This window comes from Anomaloglossus baeobatrachus, chromosome 4 (genome assembly GCF_048569485.1).
Source record: "Anomaloglossus baeobatrachus isolate aAnoBae1 chromosome 4, aAnoBae1.hap1, whole genome shotgun sequence".
NCBI lineage: Eukaryota > Metazoa > Chordata > Amphibia > Anura > Aromobatidae > Anomaloglossus > Anomaloglossus baeobatrachus.
In genome coordinates this window covers 519,594,689-519,622,081 of record NC_134356.1, presented here as the reverse complement: position 1 = coordinate 519,622,081, position 27,393 = coordinate 519,594,689, and the positions used below count along the sequence as shown (strand labels likewise).

At 47.3% G+C, this 27,393-nt stretch overlaps 1 protein-coding gene across 9 annotated transcripts in view; it reads left to right on the top strand.

Annotated features, from left to right (window-relative positions):
* PPIP5K1 (diphosphoinositol pentakisphosphate kinase 1) overlaps positions 1 to 27,393 on the top strand; it is a 316,383-nt gene that overhangs the window by 196,115 nt on the left and 92,875 nt on the right. For 6 of the 9 annotated variants that reach the window (XM_075345878.1, XM_075345879.1, XM_075345874.1 and 3 more), the window contains one exon: positions 21,210 to 21,359. The exons of the other annotated variants lie outside the window; for them this stretch is intronic. In XM_075345878.1, coding sequence (XP_075201993.1) covers positions 21,210 to 21,359 — 150 coding nt within the window. The remainder of the gene's footprint in view (positions 1 to 21,209; positions 21,360 to 27,393) is intronic. 9 annotated transcript variants of the gene reach the window in all.

The following is a 27,393-nucleotide window of genomic DNA, read 5'->3' as shown; positions in this document are numbered from 1 at the left end:
TGGAAATCAGAGCTGTGCTCTTAGCTCTCGTAGCCTTTCACCACCTGTTGGCGGGCAAGCACATTCGAGTCCAGTCAGACAACGCGACAGCAGTTGCCTACATCAATCACCAGGGCGGGACTCGCAGCCGCCTGGCAATGTTGGAGGTTCAACGCATCCTTCAGTGGACGGAGGACTCCAAGTCCACCATATCCGCAGTCCACATCCCAGGCGTAGAAAACTGGGAGGCAGATTATCTCAGCCGTCAAACCGTGGGCAACGGCGAGTGGGCTCTGCATCCGGCAGTGTTCCGGTCGATCTGCCGCAAGTGGGGCACTCCGGAAGTGGATCTAATGGCATCCCGGCACAACAACAAGGTCCCGGTTTACGTGGCTCGCTCCCACGATCCTCAGGCCTTTGCAGCGGACGCGCTGGTTCAGGATTGGTCCCAGTTCCGTCTGTCTTACGTGTTTCCCCCTCTAGCTCTCTTGCCCAGAGTCCTGCGCAAGATCAGAATGGAGGGCCGTCGGGTCATACTCATTGCTCCAGACTGGCCCAGGCGAGCTTGGTACCCAGACCTGCTCCGTCTGTCCGTAGAGGTGCCGTGGCATCTCCCGGACCGCCCAGACCTTCTCTCACAAGGTCCGTTTTTCCGCCAGAATTCTGCAGCTCTCAGATTGACGGCGTGGCTCTTGAGTCCTGGATCCTGACGGCTTCCGGCATTCCTCCCGAAGTCATCTCCACTATGACTCAGGCTCGGAAGTCTTCCTCGGCAAAAATTTACCACAGGACTTGGAGAATTTTCCTGTCCTGGTGTCGTTCTTCCGGCCATGCCCCTTGGCCTTTTTCCCTGCCGACCCTTCTGTCCTTCCTGCAGTCCGGTCTGCAGCTAGGACTATCCCTCAATTCCCTCAAGGGACAGGTCTCGGCTCTGTCAGTGTTGTTCCAGCGGCGTATCGCCCGGCTGGCTCAGGTGCGCACCTTCATGCAGGGCGCATTTCACATCATTCCGCCTTACCGGCGGCCTCTAGATCCCTGGGACCTTAATCTGGTCCTCACGGCCTTGCAGAAACCCCCTTTTGAGCCACTTAGGGAGGTTTCTTTGTCTCGTCTTTCACAGAAAGTGGTCTTTCTAGTGGCCATAACTTCCCTCAGGAGAGTCTCTGATTTGGCTGCGCTCTCTTCGGAGTCACCTTTTTCGGTTTTTCATCAAGACAAGGTGGTTCTCCGTCCGACTCCGGACTTTCTTCCTAAGGTGGTATCTCCTTTCCACCTTAACCAGGATATTTCCCTGCCTTCCTTTTGTCCGGCTCCTGTTCATCGCTTTGAAAAAGCGTTGCATACTCTGGATCTGGTGCGGGCGCTCCGGATCTATGTGTCTCGCACCGCTGCTCTTAGGCGGTGCACCTCTATTTTTGTGCTAACCACAGGTCGGCGTAAGGGCCTCTCGGCTTCTAAGCCGACCCTAGCTCGTTGGATTAGGTCGGCCATTTCCGATGCCTACCAGTGTACTCAAGTGCCTCCCCCGCCGGGGATCAAGGCACACTCGACCAAAGCTGTCGGTGCCTCTTGGGCTTTCAGGCACCAGGCTACGGCTCAGCAGGTCTGTCAGGCTGCCACTTGGTCCAGTCTGCATACCTTTTCGAAGCACTACCAAGTGCATGCTCATGCTTCGGCAGATGCGAGCTTGGGCAGACGCATCCTTCAGGCGGCTGTCGCCCATTTGTGAAGTTAGGTTTCGCCTACTTCTCAGTTTTCTGTTTATTCCCATTCATGGACTGCTTTGAGACGTCCCATGGTCTGGGTCTCCCATAAGGAACGATGAAGAAAAAGAGAATTTTGCTTACTTACCGTAAATTCTTTTTCTTATAGTTCCGACATGGGAGACCCAGCACCCTCCCTGTTGCCTGTTGGCAGTTTTCTTGTTCCGTGTGTTTTCACCGGCTGTTGTTGTAGACAGAGGTTCCGGTTGTTCCGGGTTTTGCTCTATCTCTACTTGTGGGTGGATGTCCTCCTTCAGCTTTTGCACTAAACTGGCTATATTTGGTTATCCAGGGGGTGTATATGCTAGGAGGGAGGAGCTACACTTTTTAGTGTAGTACTTTGTGTGTCCTCCGGAGGCAGAAGCCAGATGGTCTGGGTCTCCCATGTCGGAACTATAGGAAAAAGAATTTACGGTAAGTAAACAAAATTCTCTTTTTTTTTCTTACTGTGTTCATCCTATGTGTTATGGTACGGTATGGTTTTACAGCTTGGGTTGATCGATGCGGTGATACCAAACGTGTAATTGGGTTTTTTTTTTAGTTGCAAAATATTGTTAGTTATCTTTTTATACTTTATTTTGCTTTTATTTATTTATTTAATTTTTTTTTATTTTTTTTTTTAATTACAATTTTTTTACTTTTTGTTCCTAAATGGGATTTAAAATTTTACTTGCCTGTTTGCTAATCTAATATCCTGCAGTATTTCTGTACAGCAGGGTATTAGATGTCAGTCTTAGGCCTATTTCAGACGTCAGGGATTCTGTACGTATGTGCTAGTTTTAATATGTACCAGAATCACGGACATACGCAGATCCATTAAAATCAATGTGTCTGTGCACACCTCAGTGATTTTTCACTGATCGTGTCTATGTGCGGCGTACACGCGTGTCTGTGATTGCTGCACGGAGACATGTCCATTTTTTTCCGGCATCACTGATGTCCCATAGACCACACTATGGTGTGATCCATGAAACACGTACCAGAAAAACACGGACATTGAAAATAAAAAGCATTTTTAACTCCCCTTCTTCAGCGCTGCTTGTCTCCGGCCTCTGCTGGCTGCTACTTCAGAGCGGACTAATTACTGGCATGCCTATTCATGTATGCAGGCACAGCCGACCCGGAAGTAGCTGCAGCGGTGGCAGGAAGCACAGCAGAGTCGAAGAGTTCAGCACCACGGACAGCAGGAGCAGGGACAGGTGAGTTTATCTCCATGTGCAATCACAGATGACGGATGACGGATTGCACATGAACAACCCATGTGTGCCGTGAATCACGGCACATGGAGGGATATATAAGTTTTTAATACGTCAGTGAAAAACAGGCCTTACACGGACACTTCCCCTGCTATTGCAGTGCCTTACAGGCTCCTGTATTACCTGGCCTTACGTTGCCATGGCAACTGCCAGCACACAGTGGTAGGGTACCGATAGGCTTAAAGAGGGAGCCCCTCCCTCAAATAACAATCTAAATACCATTGTAACTATTGTGCGCAATGTCTAAATTGCTATGCTGGCCATTACAGTAGGATATGAGTTATGATATACAGCTGATACCTGCTGATGATGATGCCAGCTCTACTTGTGAGCTGACACAAACATCACGTCTTACATGTGTGGCGGTTTGCGATAAGTCACGTCCTGTTGCACCGCGCAATTAAAGCGAATATTGGGAGGAGTTAAAAAAAAAATGTACCTACCAGGGATTAGGGGTTCTCCGGGAAGATGAAAAATGTTGATCTGTCCCTTCCCTCATACACTGTGACGCTGAGCTGGCCACTGCAGATCTAGTACCTTTAGATCACTTGAAAATCAATCAAATAGTTTCTGCTTCTCACCCCTCCCGTATGGGACGTTACGTGACAGACCATTGTAAAGCTGTGTGGTGCAGCAGAGAACGGGGGGTGTGGTAACCAACTCCATACATTTCTACCTGCCAGCCAGCTGCTGTAATAGAAGCAAGTATCAGGGGGGCTGGCAGGTTGGAAGAGCTTGGAGCTGGCGGCCACACCCCCGCTACACCTCCCTATTCTTTGCTGCATCACTGCGCTTTAAACTGTTCTGTGATGCAACGTCTCATATAAGAGGGGTGAGGAGGAGCTACTATATTACTGATTCTAAAGTAATCTACAGATACTAGGACTGCAGTGGCTTTGATTTATAGTGTATGAGGGCAGAGACAGTACACCATTTTTTTTTTATCTCCCCAGAGTACCCTTTTAAGCTTTGTGGAAGAGAGACTGGCCTGCACTCTGACACACTGCTCCAGTGTGATGTCCTGTAGGGACGTTGGTGCACTCCTCTTTTGGCATGTTCTCTGCTTTCCCAAAGGTGCCCCGCAGGTGATGGCCTCAGGCCCCGAATATGGCCCCTGGGCCGTCTGTTTGAGAACCCTGGGTTAAGTAACAATTATTTAGTTATTTGTAAAGAGGTCAACCTTTTGCGCTATTTCTTTATCGTTCCTTCCATGGGAGACCCAGACCATGGGTGTATAGCTAGCGCCTCCGGAGGACACACAAAGTACTACACTCAAACGTGTAGCTCCTCCCTCCGGGCTATATACACTCCCTGGATGACAATCTACCCAGTTCAACGCTTTGTGTTTCAGGAGGATACACACACTTGCATTCTCTGATATTTTTTTCATTTTTATTTTAATTTTAAAGATTTGGAAGAAAAGCGGGTCCAGTCTGGACTCCCGGCATGTCCCTTCACACCCCACTCTGTCGGCGGTGCTGTTAAGGTTGACTTTACAAGGCTGGAGCCTTCACATGCCGCGCTCCTTCACATCCTCTGAGAGGCTCTGGTTGGAAGTGGGAGCCATCACGGTCCTCTCTGCCTGCAGAAGACCGGTCTCCATCCGCAGCCCTGTCTGGTCCCTGCTGGAAGGAGCATTTACCCCCCTCTCCAGGGACATGGCCCTGCGTCTCAAAGCTAAGTATTGAGACGTTTTTCAGGGGTCCCGGGTACTTTTATTAGGGGGACAGTATGTGTTTTAGCGTTACTGTAAATTCCGGCCGATTCTGGGGATTTCCCCTGAGAACCGCGCCGAAGGTGCCTGCTCGTCGGCCGCATTTTTAAATCTAGGCCCCGGCTTCAGTTTGGGCCTAGTTTCGGTTTTGGCTTCTCTGCATGTTTTGCATACAGCGCCGCCCACCGCCCGACCAGCAGAGGGGAGGGCACTCCTCTCTGGGGAGATGTTCCCTCCCCTGTATATCTCCCTGTATCTCTCTGCCCTCCGTTTTTCCCGCTCTTGGGCTTATACACGCCCCCCCTCTTTCTCCCAGCGCCATTTTCTCAGCGTTCTTACACTGGAAGGCGCTGGATGCTGCAGCTGCATACTGTTAGGCAGGCTGACGCTTCACATGGGGAGCGGTGGAATCCGGAGGGCACACAGAGAGCACGGGCTGGTAAGCCACAACCTCTGGTTGTGGACTTTTTTTTTTTACACTCTCAGGCATTCTACAGGAGTGTATTCTGGCTGCAGAGCTCCCACCTCAGCAGCATGTCTGTCACTAGGAGCAAGGCTGCAAACATGTACGCTATATGCACTGCATGTAAGCTCATTCTGCCAGAGCCAAGCACATACCCACATTGTGATGCCTGTGCTAACATGGTTGTGTCTTAGCCTGGAGCCTCCGCAGGGGTCCCTCCGGCTGGTTCGGCCCCGGTGGCTGAACCCCCGGCTTGGGTAGCATCCTTTTCACAAGCTATTTCCCAGTCTTTTGCCGACTCCATGGGGCAGCTGTCCCGGACACTGCTGACCATGCATCAGCCCCCTTCTCAGGCTGCTCCTAGCTCTGCGGAGCTCCCAGAGCATGTCCCAGGACCCCGTCCCCCTAAACGGAGACGCAGGGACCCTTCTCCTTCCTCTTCCCACGGCTCTGATTCACGTGCCGAGGTACAGGGCGAGGAGGACTCGTTTACTGTGGGCTCAGACGCTACCTCTATGTACCCCATTGACTTGTCTGAGGGTGATGCAGATGTTAGTGCCTTGATTGCGTCCATTAACTCCGTACTGAACCTCAACCCACCAGAGTCTGAGGAACAAGCCTCTCTGGTAGAGATACACCAGTTTACCTCACCTAAGAAAGCTAAAAGCATGTTTTTTAACCACTCCAGCTTTCAGACCACTGTTACCAAACCCAGGGCCTGTCCTGACAAACGTTTTCCGAAGCGTAGTTCAGATGACCGTTTTCCTTTTCCACCAGAGGTGGTTAAGGAATGGGCTCAGTCCCCAAAGGTAGACCCTCCGGTGTCCAGAATCTCAGCCCGCACAGTCGTAGCTGTGGCTGATGGCACTTCTCTTAAGGATCCCACTGACCGCCAGGTTGACCTTTTGGCCAAGTCTATATATGAGGCGGCTGGAGCCTCGTTCTCCCCGTCTTTTGCGGCAGTGTGGGCTCTCAAGGCAGTCTCTGCCTCTCTGGAGGAGATACATTCCCTCTCCAGGGACTCTATTCCTGAGATGGATGCCTTAACTTCTCAAGCTTCGGCTTTTGCATCCTACGCCATGTCTGCCATCCTGGAGGCTTCTCACCGCACGGCGGTGGCCTCCGCTAACTCCCTCGCGATCCGCAGGATCTTGTGGCTTCGAGAGTGGAAAGCAGACGCTTCCTCTAAAAAGTACCTTGCGAGTCTCCCTTTTTGCTGGGTCCCGGCTGTTTGGGGAACAGCTGGATGACATAATCAAGGAGGCTACTGGCGGGAAGAGTACTTCCTTGCCTCAAACTAAGGCCAGGAAACCTGTCCAGGGCAGGATCCAATCGAGGTTTCGTTCCTTTCGTTCCTCTAACTGGTCATCCTCGAAGCCCTCGACCGCGTCCACTACCGCAGCCAAGGATCGTAAATCAAACTGGCGCGCAAAGCCGCGTCCTCAAAAGACTGGAGGAGCCGCTGCCACTAAGGCAGCCTCCTCTTGACTATCTGGCTGCGCCAGCAACGTCCTTGGTCGGTGGCAGGCTCTCCCACTTTGGAGACGTGTGGTTCCAACACGTCGCTGATCAGTGGGTGCGGGATATCATCTCCCACGGCTACAGGATAGAATTTTCTTCCTGCCCGCCAAACAGATTTTTTCTGTCCACACCCCCTTGCTCCAAGGCAGCCGCCTTCTCTCAGGCTGTGGCATCCCTGCAGGCCAACGGGGTAATTGTTCCGGTTCCCGCCCGGGAACGGTTCAGCGGTTTCTACTCAAACCTCTTTCTAGTCCCCAAGAAGGACGGTTCCTCCCGGCCCATCCTGGATCTCAAGCTTCTCAACAAGCATGTTCAGGTGCGGCATTTTCGCATGGAATCTCTGAGATCGGTCATTGCCTCAATGACCCAAGGAGATTTTCTGGCATCCATCGACATCAGAGATGCCTATCTGCATGTGCCTATTGCGGTCTCACACCAGCGTTGGCTACGCTTTGCAATCGGAGAGGAACATTTCCAGTTCGTGGCTCTTCCCTTTGGCTTAGCCACGGCCCCTCGAGTGTTCACCAAGGTCATGGCAGCAGTGGTTGCGGTCCTGCACCTCCAGGGATTGGCAGTGATTCCTTACCTGGACGACCTTCTAGTGAAGGCCTCATCCAGTGTAGACTGCCAGCGGAGTGTCTCTCTCACTGTCGCCACGCTAGTTCAGTTCGGGTGGCTTGTCAACCTGCCCAAGTCCACTCTGACCCCGACCCAGGTACTTCTGTACCTAGGGATGCAATTCGAGACTCTGCCGGCACTTGTCAAGTTGCCCTTAGTCAAACAGCAGTCCCTTCGTCTGGCGGTGCGCTCTCTGCTGAGGCACCGCCGTCATTCCATCAGACACCTCATGCAGGTGCTGGGTCAGATGGTGGCGTCAATGGAAGCGGTTCCCTTTGCCCAGTTCCATCTGCGTCCCTTGCAGCTGGACATTCTCCGCTGTTGGGACAAGAGGATCTCTTCCTTGGACAGGCTGGTGGCTCTGTCATCACAGGCCAGGAACTCCCTTCAGTGGTGGCTTCAGCCCCTCTCCCTGTCACAGGGACGCTCCTTCCTTACTCCGTCCTGGGTGATCCTCACCACGGATGCCAGCCTCTCCGGTTGGGGAGCGGTATTTCTCCATCACCGAGCACAGGGCACTTGGACTCCGTCCGAATCAGCCCTCCCGATCAATGTGCTGGAGATCAGAGCTGTGTTTCTAGCTCTCCTAGACTTTCACCACCTGTTGGCGGGCAAGCACATTCGGGTTCAGTCGGACAACGCGACAGCGGTTGCCTACATCAATCACCAGGGTGGGACTCACAGCCGTCTGGCGATGTTGGAGGTTCAACGAATCCTCCAGTGGACGGAGGACTTCAAGTCCACCATATCTGCAGTCCACATCCCAGGGGTGGAAAACTGGGAGGCCGATTATCTCAGCCGTCAAACCGTGGACGGCGGCGAGTGGGCCCTGCATCTGTCAGTGTTCAGATCGATCTGCCGCAAGTGGGGCACTCCGGAAGTGGATCTAATGGCTTCCCGGCACAACAACAAGGTTCCGGTTTACGTGGCTCGCTCCCACGATCCTCAAGCCTTCGCAGCAGACGCACTGGTTCAAGATTGGTCTCAGTTCCGTCTGGCCTATGTGTTTCCCCCTCTAGCGCTCTTGCCCAGGGTTCTGCGCAAGATCGGAACGGAGGGCCGTCGAGTCATACTCATTGCTCCGGACTGGCCCAGGCGAGCTTGGTACCCAGACCTGCTCCGCCTGTCCGTAGAGGTGCCGTGGCATCTCCCGGACCGCCCAGACCTTCTCTCTCAAGGTCCGTTCTTCCGCCAGAATTCTGCGGCTCTCAGATTGACGGCGTGGCTCTTGAGTCCTGGATCCTGACGGCTTCAGGCATTCCCTCTGAGGTCATCTCCACCATGACTCAGGCTCGGAAGTCTTCCTCGGCCAAGATTTACCACAGGACTTGGAGAATTTTCCTGTCCTGGTGTCGTTCTTCCGGCCATGCTCCTTGGCCGTTCTCCTTGCCGACCATCCTGTCTTTTCTACAGTCAGGTCTACAGTTAGGTCTGTCCCTCAATTCCCTCAAGGCACTGGTGTCGGCTTTGTCGGTATTGTTCCAGCGGCGTATCGCCCGACTGGCTCAGGTGCGCACCTTCATGCAGGGCGCATCTCACATCATCCCTCCTTACCGGCGGCCCTTGGATCCCTGGGACCTTAATCTGGTCCTCACGGCCTTACAGAAACCCCCTTTTGAGCCTCTCAGGGAGGTTCCTTTGTCTAGACTTTCACAAAAAGTTGTCTTTCTAGTAGCCATAACTTCTCTCAGGAGTGTTTCTGATTTGGCTGCGCTTTCTTCGGAATCCCCCTTTTTGGTGTTCCACCAAGACAAGGTGGTTCTTCGTCCGACTCCGGACTTTCTCCCTAAGGTGGTGTCTTCCTTCCACCTTAACCAGGACATTTCATTGCCCTCTCTTTGTCCGGCCCCTGTGCATCGCTTTGAGAAGGCGTTGCACACCTTGGATTTGGTGCGGGCGCTCCGAATCTATGTGTCACGCACCGCCGTTTTTCGGCGGTGCACCTCACTTTTTGTGCTAACCACGGGTCAGCGCAAGGGTCTCTCTGCTTCTAAACCGACCCTGGCTCGTTGGGTTAGGTCGGCTATCGCCGATGCCTACCAGTGTTCTCAGGTGCCTCCCCCGCCGGGGATTAAGGCGCACTCGACCAGAGCTGTCGGTGCCTCCTGGGCTTTCAGGCACCAGGCTACGGCTCAGCAGGTGTGTCAGGCTGCCACTTGGTCCAGTCTGCACACTTTTTCGAAGCACTACCAAGTGCATGCTCATGCTTCGGCAGATGCGAGCTTGGGCAGACGCATCCTTCAAACGGCTGTCGCCCATTTGTGAAGTTAGGTTTTGCCTACTTCTCAGTTTGGTTTATTTCCCACCCATGGACTGCTTTGGAACGTCCCATGGTCTGGGTCTCCCATGGAAGGAACGATAAAGAAAAAGAGAATTTTGTTTACTTACCGTAAATTCTTTTTCTTGTAGTTCCGACATGGGAGACCCAGCACCCTCCCTGTTGCCTGTTGGCAGTTTTTTAGTTCCGTGTGTTTCACCGGCTGTTGTTAGTAGACAGAGTTCTGGTTTTGCCGAGTTTTACTCTATCTCTACTTATGGGTGGATGTCCTCCTTCAGCTTTTGCACTGAACTGGGTAGATTGTCATCCAGGGAGTGTATATAGCCCGGAGGGAGGAGCTACACGTTTGAGTGTAGTACTTTGTGTGTCCTCCGGAGGCGCTAGCTATACACCCATGGTCTGGGTCTCCCATGTCGGAACTACAAGAAAAAGAATTTACGGTAAGTAAACAAAATTCTCTTTTTTAACATGAGAGCTGGAATACCCTGTAAAGTGATATCCTTACAATTTTGTTGCTTTTCCCCCTTTTACTTCGAATGCACAACACTTCAACATTTGAGCACATCTTTTTTTGCAAATTTTTTATGTTTTTTTTTAAAAGCAAAATCCTTTATGACAATTTAGCATTTTTGATGAACTAACAATGTCTGACCAACCATGAGCAACTGCCCCCTAAAAGCAGCTACTCTGTGCTGAGATAAATTCTTTCACTATATAAGATATGGAAATAGTTAAGTGACCATGGCTTCCTGGATTTTCCATAAATGTCTTTCAAAGGAAGACACTTGCTGTGCGTAGATCTACAGCACAGCTCCACTCAAGTATATTAGGCTGTGGTGCAGCTCCCTGTATAGCGGCTGACCAGCGTCACAGGTATTTAGGACATAATTGTGAAGCAGCCACAACGTTTAATTAGCCTTGCACCCTAATTACTCTGAAGATCGATAGGGGTCCCAGCCATTGCATCCCTGCTGATAAGAAAGTGATGTCATATTGTTGCAATACGCAATCACTTTCTGTGTTAAATTTAAGCAGAATTTTGCACAGAATTGTAACACAAAGTATATAGCCAAAGGCTCGTTATACTAGGAGTTATATTTCTTCCATTGTTATGAAAATAGCAGTGTATCTCTCAGAGTTGTGTGCCTGTTGTCTCGTCTAATTTACATTGTCACCATTTACAGGTTGCTTAGTTTGTCCTTTGACTCATTCCTGCTAGGTTGACTAACTTACCTAGTTCGTGACAATTTTTATGCCCAGGAACACTGAGCAACTTTAAAGGATTTTCCTGCTTCATCTGAGAGCAGCATGATGCAGGCAAGGAGATTCTCAAACTAACCATGTTTATCTAAGGGTACTTTCACACTTGCGTTGTTTTCCTTCCGTTACAATCTGCCCTTTTGGAAAACAGCGGAATCCGTTAACGGATTCCGCTGTTTTCCATAGACTTGTATGGATGAAGGATTGTGCCAAAAGGACCTGCGTTGCTTCCGCTGGGCGACGCTCCGTTGCTTCCGCCCAGTGGGAGGAACGCAGCATGTAACGTTTTCTTGAGCAGCGGCATCCTCAGGATTCCACTGCGTATGCTCTTTTTTTTTTTAAATCACAAACTTTATTTTGTGTCAAGGTGGCCGAACGTTCAGCTAAGCGCCCGCCCCCCGGCATGCCCGGCCGCCGGCAAGTGACAGCGCTCAGCTGAGCGCCCGCCCGCCGGCATGCCCGGCCGCCAGCAAGTGACAGTGCTCAACTGAGCGCCCGCCATGCCCGGCCCCCGGCAAGTGACAGTGCTCAACTGAGCGCCGGCATGCCCGGCCGCCGGCAAGTGACAGCGCTCAGCTGAGCGCCCCGCTCGCCGGCATGCCCGGCCGCCGGCAAGTAACAGTGCTCAACTGAGCGCCCGCCCGCCGGCATGTGACAGCGCTCAGCTGAGCGACCGGCCGCCGGCTATTGAGAGCGATCAGCTGATCGTTCACAATAGTCTGCTGCCGGTAAAACTGTAAAGAAGAAAAAAAAAAAAAGAAAAAAAAAAAGCTTTCCGTTGTTTTGTACGATTTGTAGCATCCGGTGTGCCACTATATGCAACGCATCAGTTGCATCCGTCACACAATGCAATGCTACGGAAGCCGTCCAACGCAAGTGTGAAACTAGCCATAGGTAGGCTTTGCACGTTGCGACATCGCAAGCCGATGCTGCGATGTCGCACGCGATAGTCCCCGCCCCCGTCGCAGGTACGATATCTTGTGATAGCTGGCCTAGCGAAAATTATCGCTACGCCAGCTTCACACGCACTTACCTGCCCTGCGACCGTCGCTCCGGCCGGCGACCCACCTCCTTCCTAAGGGGGCGGGTCGTGCGGCGTCATAACGACGTCACACGGCAGGCGGCCAATAGCGGCGGAGGGGCGTAGATGAGCAGGATGTAAACATCCCGCCCACCTCCTTCCTTCCGTAGAGCCGCCGGCGGCAGGTAAGGTGAAGTTCCTCGCTCCTGCGGCGTAACACACAGCGATGTGTGCTGCCGCAGGAACGAGGAACAGCATCGTACCTGTCGCGGCAGCATAATTATGGAAAAGTCGGAGCCTGCAACGATGATATGATAACGATTCTTTTGCGCTCGTTCACCGCATCATCTAGAATTTACACACAACGATGTCGAAAGTGACGCCGGATGTGCGTCACTTTCGATTTGACCCCACCGACATCGCACGTGCGATGTTGCAACATGCAAAGTCACCCTTAGATTACAAGGTGCAGCTGTTCTGACTTTCTCTCAAAATTGAGTGTAGCAGAGCTGGGAGCTGTGGTCACCCACTTCAGGCTCTCCATAGAGATTATGCATTGACTGTGAGGTGTCAATTACAGCAGGGGGTGTACCAGTCTGCTCTGCACCTGAATGAGGAAACAATAGCTGACACATAGATAAGAGAAGCAAAGATGGTTTTACTTTTTTAACCCTTGCAGCATGCTGTCCTCAGCTTACATTTCAAAATCCTGGTGACAGATTTCCTTTAAGGCCGGAGCCACACGGGGATCTACTGCGATTCTCACATGACACTCGGCTCACGCTGGCAGTACAGCAGGAGCTGAGTGTCATGCGAGTGTTACTGCGACTGAGGTCCGATCATGCGATCGGACCTCAGCTGCAGGGGATGGGTCGGCACTGAGGAGGGACGAGCCGGCTCTGCGGAGGGGCGGGCAGGCATTGTGGAGGGGAGGGAGGGATTTATCTACCTCTCTCCTCCGTTGCCAGCTATTGCCATTCTCGCCCTGCACTTTCAGTACACTGGTGTACCGCGAGAGCAATGCGATTTTTCTTTCGCCCCATAGACTTGAAACAAGACTCGCATTACAATCGCAGCATGCTGCGATTGTTTTCTCGGTGCGATTAGGGCTGAGAAAATAATCGCTCATGGGTTCTGGGACATAGGTGGGCTTTGCACGTTGCGACATCGCAAGCCGATGCTGCGATGTCGCACGCGATAGTCCCCGCCCCCGTCGCAGGTACGATATCTTGTGATAGCTGGCGTAGTGAACATTATCGGTACGCCAGCTTCACATGCACTCACCTGTCCTGCGACCGTCGCTCTGGCCGGCGACCTGCATCCTTCCTAAGGGGGCGGGTCGTGCGGCGTCATAGCGACGTCACACGGCAGGCGGCCAATAGCGGCAGAGGGGTGGAGATGAGCAGGATGTAAACATCCCGCCCACCTCCTTCCTTCCGCATAGCCGCCAGCGGCAGGTAAGCTGATGTTCCTCGCTCCTGCGGCGTTATACACAGCAATGTGTGCAGCCGCAGGAGCGAGGAACTACATCGTACCTGTCGCTGCAGCATAATTATGAAAAATTCGGAGCCTGCAACGATGATACGATAACGACGCGTTTGCGCTCGTTAATCGTATCATCTTGCATTTACACACTACGATCTCGAAAGTGACGCCGGAAGTGTGTCACTTTCGAGTTGACCCCACCGACATAGCATGTGTGATGTTGCAACGTGCAAAGCCGCCCATAGGCTAATATTGCTCCGAGTGGAATGCGATAAAACATCGCATTCCACTTGCTCCGATTTTCATGCCGTGTGGCTTAGGGCTAAGGGGTACTTTTCGCGCTGCGACATCGTTAGCCGATTGTAGCGATGCCGAGCGCGATATTCCCCGCCCCCGTCGCACATGCGATATCTCGTGATAGCTGCCGCAGCGAACATTATCGCTACTGCAGCTTCACACGCACTTACTTGCCCTGCGATGTCGCTCTGGCCAGCGACCCGCCTCCTTCCTAAGGGGGCGGGTCGTGCGGCGTCACAGCGACGTCACATGGCAGGCGGCCAATATAAGCGGAGGGGCGGAGATGAGCGAGACGTAAACATCCCGCCCACCTCCTTCCTTCTTCATTGCAGGCAGGACACAGGTAAGGAGATGTTCCTCGCTCCTGCGGCTTCACACACAGCGATGTGTGCTGCCGCAGGAACGAGGAACAACATCGTACCTGTCGCTGCAGCGAAATTATGGAAATGACCGACACTACACAGATCACCAATTTTCGACGCTTTTGCGATCGTTTATCGATGCATCTAGGCTTTACAAGTTGCGACGTCGTTACTGGCGTTGGATGTGCATCACTTTCGATTTGACCCCGACGATATCGCAGTAGCGATGTCGCAACCTGCAAAGTACCCCTAAGAGTGTAAGTCTGGTAATAGACACACAATCATTTCTATCACTCAGTGCAAATTGTATAAATGATCATTCTTTTTATTTATTTTAAGCTACCTATAGACATTCATGAAAAATGTTTGTAAAGTTAACTAAACTGTTGCACTTATGTCACCCCAATATACATGTTTAGTGCTAATGTAATATACACTGCTTACTAAGAGTTAGGGATATTTGCCTTTCGAAGTGAAATTTCAGAATGGTCCTATAAGGCTCTCTTTTCAGATGATCCTAATGTGACCTTCTCTTTGCTTTTGAATGCACATGTCCAACTGTTAAACTGTACTTTTTGCACAACTTGTTGTTCTCTGACAAGGAGCTTAATGGCAAATTTCACAACAGTGTTTGATCCATGAATTGCCCAATGAATTTCAGGGTTTAATTAGAATTGGTATTTAAACAGTCCTCCTCATCATGCCGTTCAAATTTTGACATCATGAGACCAAGACGACACCTAACAAATGATCAACAGTACCAAGTAATATCCTTCAAGTAGGATATTCCCAGATGGAAGTGGCCACTGATCTTAGAGTGTCCAAGAGTGTTATCAGCAGGTTGCAACAGAGATGCAGAGAGATTGGAAGGGTCACCGAAAGGCATAGAAGTGGACATTCTCTGGCCACATCCTACACCGATAACTGCTTCATTGTGAACAATGCCCTTCAGAATCGAATGATTAATGCCACACAACTCCAGGCACATTTAAGGGAGGTGAGAGTCACACAAGTGTCACATCAGACCATTCAAAACCATTGACATGAGTGTGGTCTGTGTGCTAGATGACCTTCAACAATTTATAACCACACCACCAAGCACTGGCATCATCATGCTAGACGAAGGACCAGTGGACCTCTCTTTTGTTCACTAGTGAAAGTCGATTCACGCTGAGCAGAAATAATGGCCACCAATGATGTTGCAGACATCAAGGAGAGCGCTATGCATCAGTCACTTTTGTCACCAGACGAGTCTTTAGTGGTGGTGGTGTTAGTGTGGGCAGGTGTGTATAGTCAATGCAGAACTGCCCTGCACTTTGTGAATGGTACAGTGACAAGCTTCTACTACTTGCATAACATAATTAATCCAGTCATTGTGCCTCTGTATGAAGTACGCAGACCTAATTTCATCCTCATGGAGGACAATCCTCCAGCTCATCGAAGTCAAATCATTAGGGAACAATTGCTAAAGACAGGGATACCTTAAATAGTCTGCACTCTCTCCAGACCTGAATCCTATAGAAGACCTTTGGAATCAGCTGAGTCGTTGTGTAGAGGCTTGTAATTCTGTACCCCAGAACCTCAATGACCGGAAGGCCGTCCTTCAAGAAGAGTGGGATGGCATGCGTCCTCAGACAATAGTCCACTTGTGAACAGCAGGAGATGTCATTGTCAAGCTGTAATTGTTGCTGAAGGCCACATGACAAGTTATTAAGACATTGACATTTTTTTGGGGGGTGATGGTGGTGAGGGTTTATACCACCACGGTTGTTGGCTTTTGTTTCAATAAATTGTTTGAGATGAGGAAATCACCATTGCTGCTTCTACTTAATACCCTACTTTCTTGATAAAATATCACTGTAGAGTGAACGTTTTACATATATTTAACCTCAAATCCTTAACTTTTTGTGAGTAGTGTACCTCCACTTCACATAGCATGAAAGTGGATCTGGAACGGGCTCCAAAGTGACCAGTTTTTGGTCTTTATTTCTGCTGCTTCCATGAGTATTCTTTTTGTTTGTATTTTTTGCTTTTACATCTAAAAAGGACTGTCAGCACAGAATGACTGTTCAAACCAAGTACAGGCGCTCAGTGCATCCTAATGGGGCCAAACATTTACATACACCTTCTCACCTACTTGCTTTCCCCTCTATCTCCAACAACCCTAACCCCCCCCCCCCCACCCACCTTCTTTGATTGACAGCTCTGGTTTCATAGAGCCAGAGAAGGCATGAGATAGATGAAAAACGGGCAGATGGGAAGGTGTATTTACATGATTAGCCCCTCCATGCTGCACCGAGTGCCTGTACTTGGTTTGAAAAGACATACTGTGCTGACAGAGTCCCTATAAATCTGCGATACAGGGCCAGTGATAGGTCTTTGTAATTAGTGCTATCTTTTATGGTCTTTGTCAAGGGGACATGGCTCAAAGGATTTTCTGGGGTCATGTCTTTAGGGTGCTCTGCATAATTACCCTGTGGGCAATGCCTCTTTGGAAAGTCGATAAAATTAGCACTAAATAAAAATGCTCATATCTGTGAAACTATATGGTGGATAAAAAAAACAAAACATTACTCGGCCAAGCAGAACAAATGAAATATAAGCAAAAACTGGTCACTTTTTTGACATGGTACCACGTCCTCCTTATACTTTAAATGCTTCCTCTCATCATATCACATTCTTTCTAGTTCCAGCACTATTACACAAAGCCTTGCTATACACAGTGGTTGGGTATTTCTCTCTTGGAAACGTCCTTTGATGCTTTCCTGCATCCTGATAGAAGCCTGATGGTAAAATGCCTGTGTATACAGAACTACGTCATCAGATGTACTGTATGCATACTGTTTTACAGTACTGCTGAGTGATGGCCATGAAGGAGGCTTAAAGAATATTTCTATCTTAAATGCAGTAGATATAAAAAGTCTACACATCCCTGTCAAAGTGCCATGTTTTTGTCATGTAAAAAAAGTCATACCAATGAAAATCATTTCACAATTTTTCCCACCTTTACTGTCACCTATAATCTGTAAAAAAACATTTAGAAACAGACTGAAATATTTTTTGATGGGGAAAATAAAAACAACAAATCTATAATAATGTGGTTGCATAAGTGTTAACCCCCTCTTGTAATGGGAATGTGGTTGTGTTCAGAATTACAAGAAACAAAAAGCTTCATCTCCTTATAGAACACAGCAAGTGTAAACAGGTGCCAGCTGCTATAACTACACAAAACACAAAAAATACAGCAGCACTCTGTAAGCGCTACGATATAAGCAAACATGGAATATATGAAACTTAAAATGCATTCATGCTATCTAAGTTATACTTGGAAAATGAAGTTTCTTTGTGCACACATTGGCTAAATCATGTATGCCCATCAACTGCGGCAAGGTGACCTTTCTTTGACAGTACCCTATCCTATTTTAATGCCTCTCCTGTACTACAAGTCTACAAATATATGGGCAGGTAGGGTCTGACACTAATTAACACCACCCTGGGGATAATGAGAGGAAAGACAGTCAGAATAGGAGGCTATTTATACCTCCAATTTATACTGCAAGAAACAAAAAACTGCAACTCCAAATAGAACACAGCAAGTATGAACAGTTGAAGCTGGCATCTGTTCACACTTCTACCTGGAGATGCAGTTTCTTGGTATGATTATTTTACATGACAAAAACCTGGCATTTTAACAGGGGTGTGTAAACTGTTAATGACCACTGTATTTATGGTACTTCTACAAGAGATGCCATAATGTCTTATAGACACAGGTCCTATTCTGTCTCCTCGCCTTTGGACCAAACGGCCAAGCAGCAATAAGTTAGCGCAGCTGCAGCTCTAACTTCTTGTTGATTAACTTGTTTGGTCCGAAGGGAGGAGACAGGAGCAGACACTGATTGGATGCAGAGCTCACATGACGTCACATAAGCCTCGGGAACACGAACCACTGCACATGTGGAAACAGAAGGGGGTTGTCCTAGTAGTGGACAACCCCTTTAAGAATAGTCTTTGAATTGCTTGATTTTTGTTTGCTCCGCAATATTAGTCACCTTCCCATTGGAGATTTGTATTATAGTAAGGAGATAATCTGTTCCTACCTACTTTACGTAATACAAGCACACAATGTTTTTACCTTGTTTTTTTTAACTATCTTAGCGTATGAAATCCCAGGGACCAAGTAGCCGACACGGTTGACTACTAATGAGTGTACTTTTGTGTCTGTTCTAGTCCATTTTCCTTATCTTTAGATATTGCCTACAAGGGGAAGTGAAAGAACAAACTCATCCATTTTCCATAAAAGCTTGTTGGTTAAGCATTAACACAAGCCTGATCATTGTATTCTTTTTTTTTTTGCCTTGTTTTCCCATTGTGCATGTTTTTTGTTACAAACCGTATACACAGCAGCCTGTAAATACGTGTGTGTGTGTGTGTGTGTGTGTATGTTTGTGTATACTAGATATAGTATTGGTGGTGATAACATCGCTGTTGTAGCCATCTGATTATTCTGTACGTATTGATTTGCTTTTAGCGTGTGAGACCGCAGTAATTGTTGGGGCAGGTTTATTGATTGTATGTTTTAACAAGAACCTTTCCTGAATTTTCTATCGCTTATGTGACTAAAATGTGAGTCTTGTTGTGTTGAGTCAGTAATTATTATGCAGCACAGGTAGATTTTGTGCATCAAAGCTATTAATAATACATGTGTAATTACTCGGCCAGTTGGAGACGGAGATTTTACTCCTAGTCTCTGTTTGCTTCGTGTATATAGAGATATATTTAGTTTAAAGTGAAATTACAAACATTTTGTATTTTATTTCGGTATCTTATATACAGTTCATTATCATTAATTGTAGAGATTTACCCCCCCCCCCCCCCCCCCCGGGTTTATCAATATTTCTAACCCCAAAAGCTAATTTTTGTGATCCAGTTTAGATTCAATCACCTGTGGCATTTTACAGAAAACACCACCTGAAATACAACCCGAGGAACGGGAGAAGTGTTTGCTGGGCGGCTCTTCTTTGGATTTCCCCTCAGCTTGATTTACACGCTTCTTCCTGTTATATAGGTAGAAACCTGTAAATCAAGCTGAGTGAGTCAGGGAGAAGCCCAGTCTGCTCCTCTCCCCAAGATTCTCAAGATGTGGATTCTTAAGGCCCTGTCACACTAAGCAACATCGCTAGCAACATCGCTGCTAACGAACAACTTTTGTGACGTTGCTAGCGATGTTGCTGTGTGTGACATCCAGCAACAACCTGGCCCCTGCTGTGAGGTCGTTGGTTGTTGCTGAATGTCCTGGGCCATTTTTTAGTTGTTGCTGTCCCGCTGTGAAGCACAGATCGCTGTGTGTGACAGCGAGACAGTAACAACTAAATGTGCAGGCAGCAGGAGCCGGCTTCTGCGGAGGCTGGTAACCAATGTAAACATCGGGTAACCAAGAAGCCCTGTCCTTGGTTACCCGATATTTACCTTTGTTACCAGCCTCCGCCGCTCTCACTGTCAGTGACGGCTCCTGCTCTGTGCACATGTAGCTGCAGGACACATCGGGTTAATTAACCCGATGTGTGCTGTAGCTAGGAAAGCAGGGAGCCAGCGCTAAGCAGTGTGCGCTGCTCCCTGCTCTGTGCACATGTAGCTGCAGCACACATCGGGTAATTAACCCGATGTGTGCTGTAGCTAGGAGAGCAAGGAGCCAGCGCTAAGCGGTGTGCGCTGCTCCCTGCACATGTAGCTGCAGCACACATCGGGTAATTAACCCGATGTGTGCTGTACTAGGAAAGCAGGGAGCCAGCGCTCAGTGTGCGCTGCTCCCTGCTCTCTGCACGTGTAGCTGCGTGAGCTGGTAACCAAGGTAAATATCGGATTGGTTACCCGATATTTACCTTAGTTACCAAGCGCAGCATCTTCCACGCGGCGCTGGGGGCTGGTCACTGGTTGCTGGTGAGCTCACCAGCAACTCGTGTAGCGACGCTCCAGCGATCCCTGCCAGGTCAGGTTGCTGGTGGGATCGCTGGAGCGTTGCAGTGTGACATCTCACCAGCAACCTCCTAGCAACTTACCAGCGATCCCTATCGTTGTTGGGATCGCTGGTAAGTTGCTTAGTGTGACTGGACCTTTAAGCTCAAGGGGGAACAACCATCCCCTTGAATGTTGAAAAAGAAATTGTCAGTCCACCAGAACTTCTTGGTCTAGTGATAATCCAGGTAACGCCCCAAGCTGCCCTGGCTAGGGCTGAAGATAAAGTTAAACCAACAAGCAACAAAGCTTCAGCGTGGAACCTCAGGCAGAGAAATATATATTATAAAAAGTAGCTCTTATTAGACCATATTAAAAATTACTACTGCACTGGAACCGTCAGACCTGGGTATGAAACACCAACGCGTTTCAGCAGATTATGCTTTATTCGTGGTAAGATGGTGGTACCATGATTAATGCATAATCCTCCGAAACGTGTTGGTGTTTCTTACCATTTCTCTGCCTGTGGTTCAACACTGGAGTTGTGTTGCTTGTTGGTTCAATCATCACCATGAATGTTCTGTTTTCCAATCTTTACCTATGTGCTTTTAGGCTTTGCACTTAACAAAAGATCAAAATGGATTCAATTTCTTTTTCTCGGTTGGCAAGGTATAGTGTAACTTGCACAAAAAGGGAAAAGGACGGAACATCCAGTCAGGAATAAAATCTTGAATCTTTATTGAAAGTCTTTCACTAAAGATTGAAGATTTTATTCAAGACTGGATGTGCCATCTTTCCCCACTTTTTTGTGCCTAGGTTTCAGCAGATGGAGCGGCACTCTATAGATAAGACAGAGGTTGTTCATTCAGTATGGTGAGCGACTCACTTTTTTGTTTTTTTTTTCTTACTAACATGTTTTACAGTATGTCCAAAACTTCATACATCTGTTATCTTTTTCACAAATGATACCTGTGTGCTTTGACATTCAAGTTGGCAATAATCAAAACTCAATATGTACACAACATTTTACCTTTCTAATGTGTGAAGAGCTTTTCTCATTTGGTACAGGTATGTCTGTAATGTGTTTTTTTACTATTGGTTATTGAAGTAGTTAGTTTTTTTATTACAATGTGTTGGATTTGATGTTATGACCCTACAGTAGTGGGGAAGCTTAACCTTCATATTTCTCCAGTCAGCTGTAATCGGGCTGAAACCCTCCTGTCCACGAATTTGATTTCAGGTGATGAATACCAAAAACACAGGGAATTTGGAGTTCATGTCCCAAAAAGGGCGTCGGAGGAGAAGATCGGGAGAACCCCATCATTCCCCATGTTCCATCACTCTACAGTCCAGAGCCATGTCCATCACTAACCTGGCATCATGGCGACAGGTGTTATTTTTTTTGTTTTTACATTGAGTTCATCAGCCACCCAATTCCCGCTACCTGTATTCCTGAATTTCCCACTTTCTCTTAGCCGCTGGATTCTCTTCTTTTGCTTGTTTCAGTTGAGTACCTCAGGTGTTACATGAGTATATTTCTAGTGGCTCTGTACTTTGGAAGCTATGTGCACATCAATGCACGAGAGAGAGAATAATAGCTGTCATCACATGTTGGGTCCTTTAAATTAATGTACATCGCATTGTATGAGCTTAAAGTGAATTATTACTTTAAAATCTGATCATTGTGAATGGCATTTGCATTGTATTACATTTTTTTTAAAAGGGCAACTCACTGCAATCTTTAGCATATCTTTATGAGGCTAACCTAATTGCTTAAAAAAGATAGAACATTCCAAAAAAAACATTTAAAATAATTGCCTCTTCATAATGATCCAAACTAAGTGCCTTATTGTCAAAGTTTCATTGTGCCCTGTATGTCACTGATAGAAAGTGCAGAATTTACACACCCTCTACAGATGGCCATTTCTTTATCTCATATTAGTCCATAGTCATTGATTCTTTCAGCATTACGTACAATGCCTTGTGTGTTCTGTATTGATTTGCCTTTGTCATCAGGGATTCATTTTCTTTGATGTATTTACAGTCGATATCACCTGTTATCTTTTAATGTCCCTCTTTGCAATGGGTATCTGACTATCTACAACATCAGTATCACTCAGCTGTAGAGCCAGCAGTTTGCTAAAGCTACTAAGTAACATTTTATTATGTAAATGGTAATCTGTTTGCTGGTACTGCATTTTTTCAAAATGTTAAATACACTTTCCTTGGCAAAATAAATCCTTAAGATAACTTGTTAGAAAGCATTACGTCATATACCTCATAGTTGGATGAGCTGTAGAAGTCCTGTGGGCTAACATCACATCACTGTGGTGATACAGATGCCCCGTGAATTGCAATAACTCATTACTATACAGTCGATTTCAGTTGCACAGGGAAACCTGCCCGAGAGCGGACCTTTGTATTGTTTGTGGCTTTGGGAACAGAGCGTTCTAACGGAGACAGATTTAAGTTTCTTAGTGAACATGGACTCCTACGAAGAGTAGCTTTCATGTGCAGGTACTTTAATAGCAGCAATAAAGAAAAAAGAATAAAAAGTTAAAATGTAATTTCTTAATGTTTTCAGATTTCCAGGGCAACATGGAAAATTGTGCTATGAGTCACTTTTTGATAGTTTGTGCAGGGGTGGGCAATACATTTTTCCAAGGGGCCCCATGGGAGACTGTGACTATTGTGATGTTCCCACAGTCACCTTACAATTATACCCACACAGCCCCCCTAAGAGAACAATATCCTCACACTGCCCACTAACAGTGTATAGTCCGCACACAGCCCCCTTAAATAGCCCACACTCAAAATGATGATGCCTCTTTAAATGGTTTTATGTCCTCCCAATAGTCTCCTTACACAGTTTTATGTCCCCCACACAACCTCCTTACATGGGTAGTGTACCGGTGAAAGTAAAGTAGATTTTTAGCGGGTGTATATAATTTTAATTTCTTTTTTATGTTTTACCTACATAGACATCCTGTCAATTATTCGGGGGTCAGGTCCTAAGAACCTCAAAAATCATTCTAAACATTGTTCCCATGCATTCAGTTCTGCAAACAAAAGCAATGACCTCGTGCATAAGTGCGCTCATAGAGCAGAGTATGTGTCCAATAGTATGTCTATGAGCCAAAGTCTTTGGCAAAGTACACTTTCAAACAGTGAGGTGCTGAGCCAGCCCCTTCTTACAGGATCATAGACTTTCTAACGATCCCAAATATCACTCTATATACACTGAGTAGTGCTGCTTGAAGAAATGAAAGCATCAGTGGGAGTCTTAGGACCTGGATACCATCAGATTGGCAGCATGTTCATGTGTGTAAAACATATTAATTAAAATTATAGATTCCCAAGACCATTTTGTATACATTTGCAAGAGGTCTAGAGTTACAGACTAATAGTACCACCAAGACGTTAGTTTAGTTATTGAGTTCCAATTTATTAATAATGGGCACAGATACAAGTCCATGTGTATTCATCCATTGTGTCCAGATATCTATACGCCTCATCCTTGAGGGGCATACTTATTCCAATCTCAAAAGAAGATTGACATGTACTTTGAGTTCTAATATAATGGATGGTTGGGCGGCTTTGTTATGATAGGCAATTTGTTTTCTAGCTTGATAAAATAACTGAAGAATAGCCAGTCTGTGACTTTTCAATATCGTTCACTGAGACATACACTGAGGAACAAAAGGTTAACAATGTTTTGAACTTTTGACTTTCAGTCTCCATATCTCACCATCCACTACAGCTTCGAACGTGAGACTACCTTCATTTCATAGAAAATAATCTTGGCTATTTCATACATAAATTTGACTTGCAACTATTTAGCATATGATTAGTTATGCAGATTCTTGTTACTATTTGCTCCTGGTGGTGGAAAAAAAATTCTTCCTGTATACTACAAATTACAACCTGTTTTCACATTACCTACTCAATGTGTTACAAGGTTGATTCCCAAGCGAAAGGTCACTAGTTTCAATCGAGGAGTAGCCATGAACAAGATTTCCCAAGAACTGAGAAACATTGTCATCAAGCTCATTAATAGCAGTTTCTTTGCCAAGAAAATTGCCAAACTGTATCATGTGAGTGCCATGACAGTTGGAAGAATACAAAGTCAAGTCTGTCCATCCATTCAGAAGCCAAGAGTTGGACATCCAGGCATAATATCGGGTCAACAAGTTGGCTCATCACAAAGTCTATCAGTTCTAGCATAACAAACACGGTAGTGGAGGTGGCTCATATGCTTCATAAAAGTGAGATCACAGACGTCCATGAAAGCCGGAGCTTGTAACAGCTAATCTGTAGTAGTTCCAGGTGTCCGCCCCATCAATCTGATATTAAAGGGAACCTGTCAGGTCCCCTATGCCCTCCAACTCATCAATTGACCTGCATAACTAGCCCTGTATAATGCTATTCAGTAATATGAATGTTTAAAAAAAACTACTCATAATCCTCGCTTTCCCTATTCCAATCAGACCTTTGACTAGTCATAGGGGCATTAATTTGCCTGACTAGTAGGCCCTTTTTCAATTTTCTCACACGCCTGTGATCATGATAACAGGATTTTCTTGAGTTGGTGTTACTGCCAGCTCCTTGAAATCTTGTGCATGTTCTCATCTCTTTTCAGAACTAGGCATGACCTCAATTTGTAGTCGTGACTTTCTGGAGTTTTAGTACTTCCGTCCAACTTATAGCACTTCTACAGCATTTTTTTTTTTTTAAATTTTAGTGGTGCTTTAAATGTAAGTTCCCTGCTCCCAGTCTTATACCCATCTTCCAACGGCTTCATCTTGTACTGTCTCCGCTCCAATCGGTCTTCGGCGATTTGTGACCTGCTGGCAGCTCCAGTGTTTCATGGAGCACGCCAGAGGTCACAACTCAGTAGATCTCTGACAGCCTAGTTCTGGCCTTGTTCTGTCTTTCAAAGAGATGCATTGGGAGTTTGTGTTTAAATTTCTGACTTGCGGCCAGTCACAAGTTGCAGTCACAAGATGGAGCCGCAGAACCAGAGCATCGTCTGTAAAAGGGGAAGCTGCCGGAAGGGAAGTATATGATGAGGAACTAAGGGGGGCTTTACACGTTGCGACATCGCCACTGATATATCGTCGGGGTCACGTCGTTAGTGACGCACATCTGGCGCCGGTAGCGACATCGCAATGTGTAAAGCCTAGGTGCGACGATGAACGAGCACAAAAGTGACAAAAATCGCTGATTTGTGTCACATCGTTCATTTTCATAATGTCGCTCCTGCTGCAGATACGATGTTGTTTGTCATTCTTGTGGCAGCACACATCGCTGTGTGTGAAGCCGCAGGAACGACAAACATCTCCTTACCTGCGTCCACCAGCTATGCGGAAGGAAGGAGGTGGGCGGGATGATATGTCCCGCTCATCTCCGCCCCTCCGCTTCTATTGGCCAGCCGCTTGGTGACGTCGCTGTGACGCCGAACGCACCTCCCCCTTGAAGGAGGGAGTTCGGCAGTCACAGCAACGTCGCCGACCAGGTATGTGCGTGTGACGCTGCCGTAGCGATAATGTTCGCTACGGCAGCAAACACCATATATCACATGTACGATGGGGGTGGCTGCTATCGCGCTGGACATCGATAGCCGATGCTAGCGATGTCGCAGCGTGTAAAGCCTGCCTTAGATTTAAAGTGTCACTCCAGCGCTGAAAAAAACAAAACACTGGAGTGGTGCTTATTGTGACGGTTGATTCCTATGACAATAAAAAAATAAAAACGTAAAGCAGAACATCATTTAGTTTTCTTTTCAGTGATGGACTGGCACTTTAAATCTAAGTCCCCTGTCTTATACTCATCTTCTGGCGTTTTCATGCTTTTTTGGCATCGCCCCAATTCCGCGTCTCCATCATGTGACTGAAGCTGCTGACTGCCCGGTAATCAGAGGTTCCGCAACACGTTTTCATACAATTCTATGAGAGCCAAGACGAGACAAGAATGAGGCTCTCGTAGTCTTGCATTGATTTGTGACCTTCGGCAGGCTCCATGAAACACTGGCGCTATCGGCAGGTCACAAATCACCAGAGACCAGCAGGAGCAATGCTAATAGGAGATGAAGTTGCTGGAGGGCAAGTATAAGATAGAGGACTCAGATATAAAGCATCGCTCCAATGGTGCAATTAAAAAAAAAAATCACTGGCGTGGTGCTTTAACAAATGTGTGTGTATGTGTATAGATACATATACAGTGCCTTGCGAAAGTTTTTAAACTTTTTTAAAAATATAATAAACTGAAAATTGGGGCGTGCAATATTATGCGACCCCTTTAAGTTAAAACTTTGTAGTGCCACCTTTTGCTGCGATTACAGCTGCAAGTCGCTTGGGGTATGTGTCTATCAGTTTTGCACATCAAGAGACTGAAATTGCTGTCCATTCTTCTTTTGCAAATGGCTCGAGCTGAATGAGGTTGGATGGAGAGCGTTTGTGAACGGCAGTTTTCAGCTCTTTCCACAGATTCTCGATTAGATTCAGGTCTGGACTGTGACTTGGCCATTCTAACACCTGGATATGTTTGTTTGTGAACCATTCCATTGTAGATTTTGCTTTATGTTTTGGATCATTGTCTTGTTGGAAGACGAATCTCAGTCCCAGTCTCAGGTCTTTTGCAGACTTCAACAGGTTTTCTTCAAGAATGGTCCTGTATTTGGCTCCATCCATCTTCCCATCAATTTTAACCATCTTCCCTGTCCCTGCTGAAAAAAAGCAGGCCCAAACCATGATGCTGCCACCACCATGTTTGACAGTGGGGATGGTGTGTTCAGGGTGATGAGCTGTGTTGCTTTCACGCCAAACATATTGTTTGGCATTGTGCCCAAAAAGTTCGATTTTGGTTTCATCTGACCAGAGCACCTTCTTCCACATGTTTGGTGGGTCTCCCAGGTGGCTTGTGGCAAACTTTAAACAACACTTTTTATGGATATCTTTGAGAAATATCTTTCTTCTTGCCACTCTTCCATAAAGGCCAGATTTGTGCGGTGTACGACTGATTTTTGTCCTATGGACAGACTCTCCCACCTCAGCTGTGGATCTCTGCAGTTCATCCAGAGTGATCATGGGCATCTTGGCTGCATCTCTGATCAGTCTTCTCCTTGTTTGAAATTACGTTTTTGAGAGACGGGCGGGTCTTGGTAGATTTGCAGTGGCATGATACTCCTTCCATTTCAATATGATCGCTTGCACAGTGCTTATTGGGATGTTTAAAGTTGTGGAAATCTTTTTGTAACCAAATCCGGCTTTAAACTTCTCCTCAACAGTATCACAGACCTGCCATGATGCTCTCTATGCTTTAAACACAACACTGAGACTATCACAGAGCAGGTGCATTTATACAGAGACTGGATTATACACATGTGGCGTAGGCTAAGTTCACACTTCCGTTGTTTTGTATCAGTC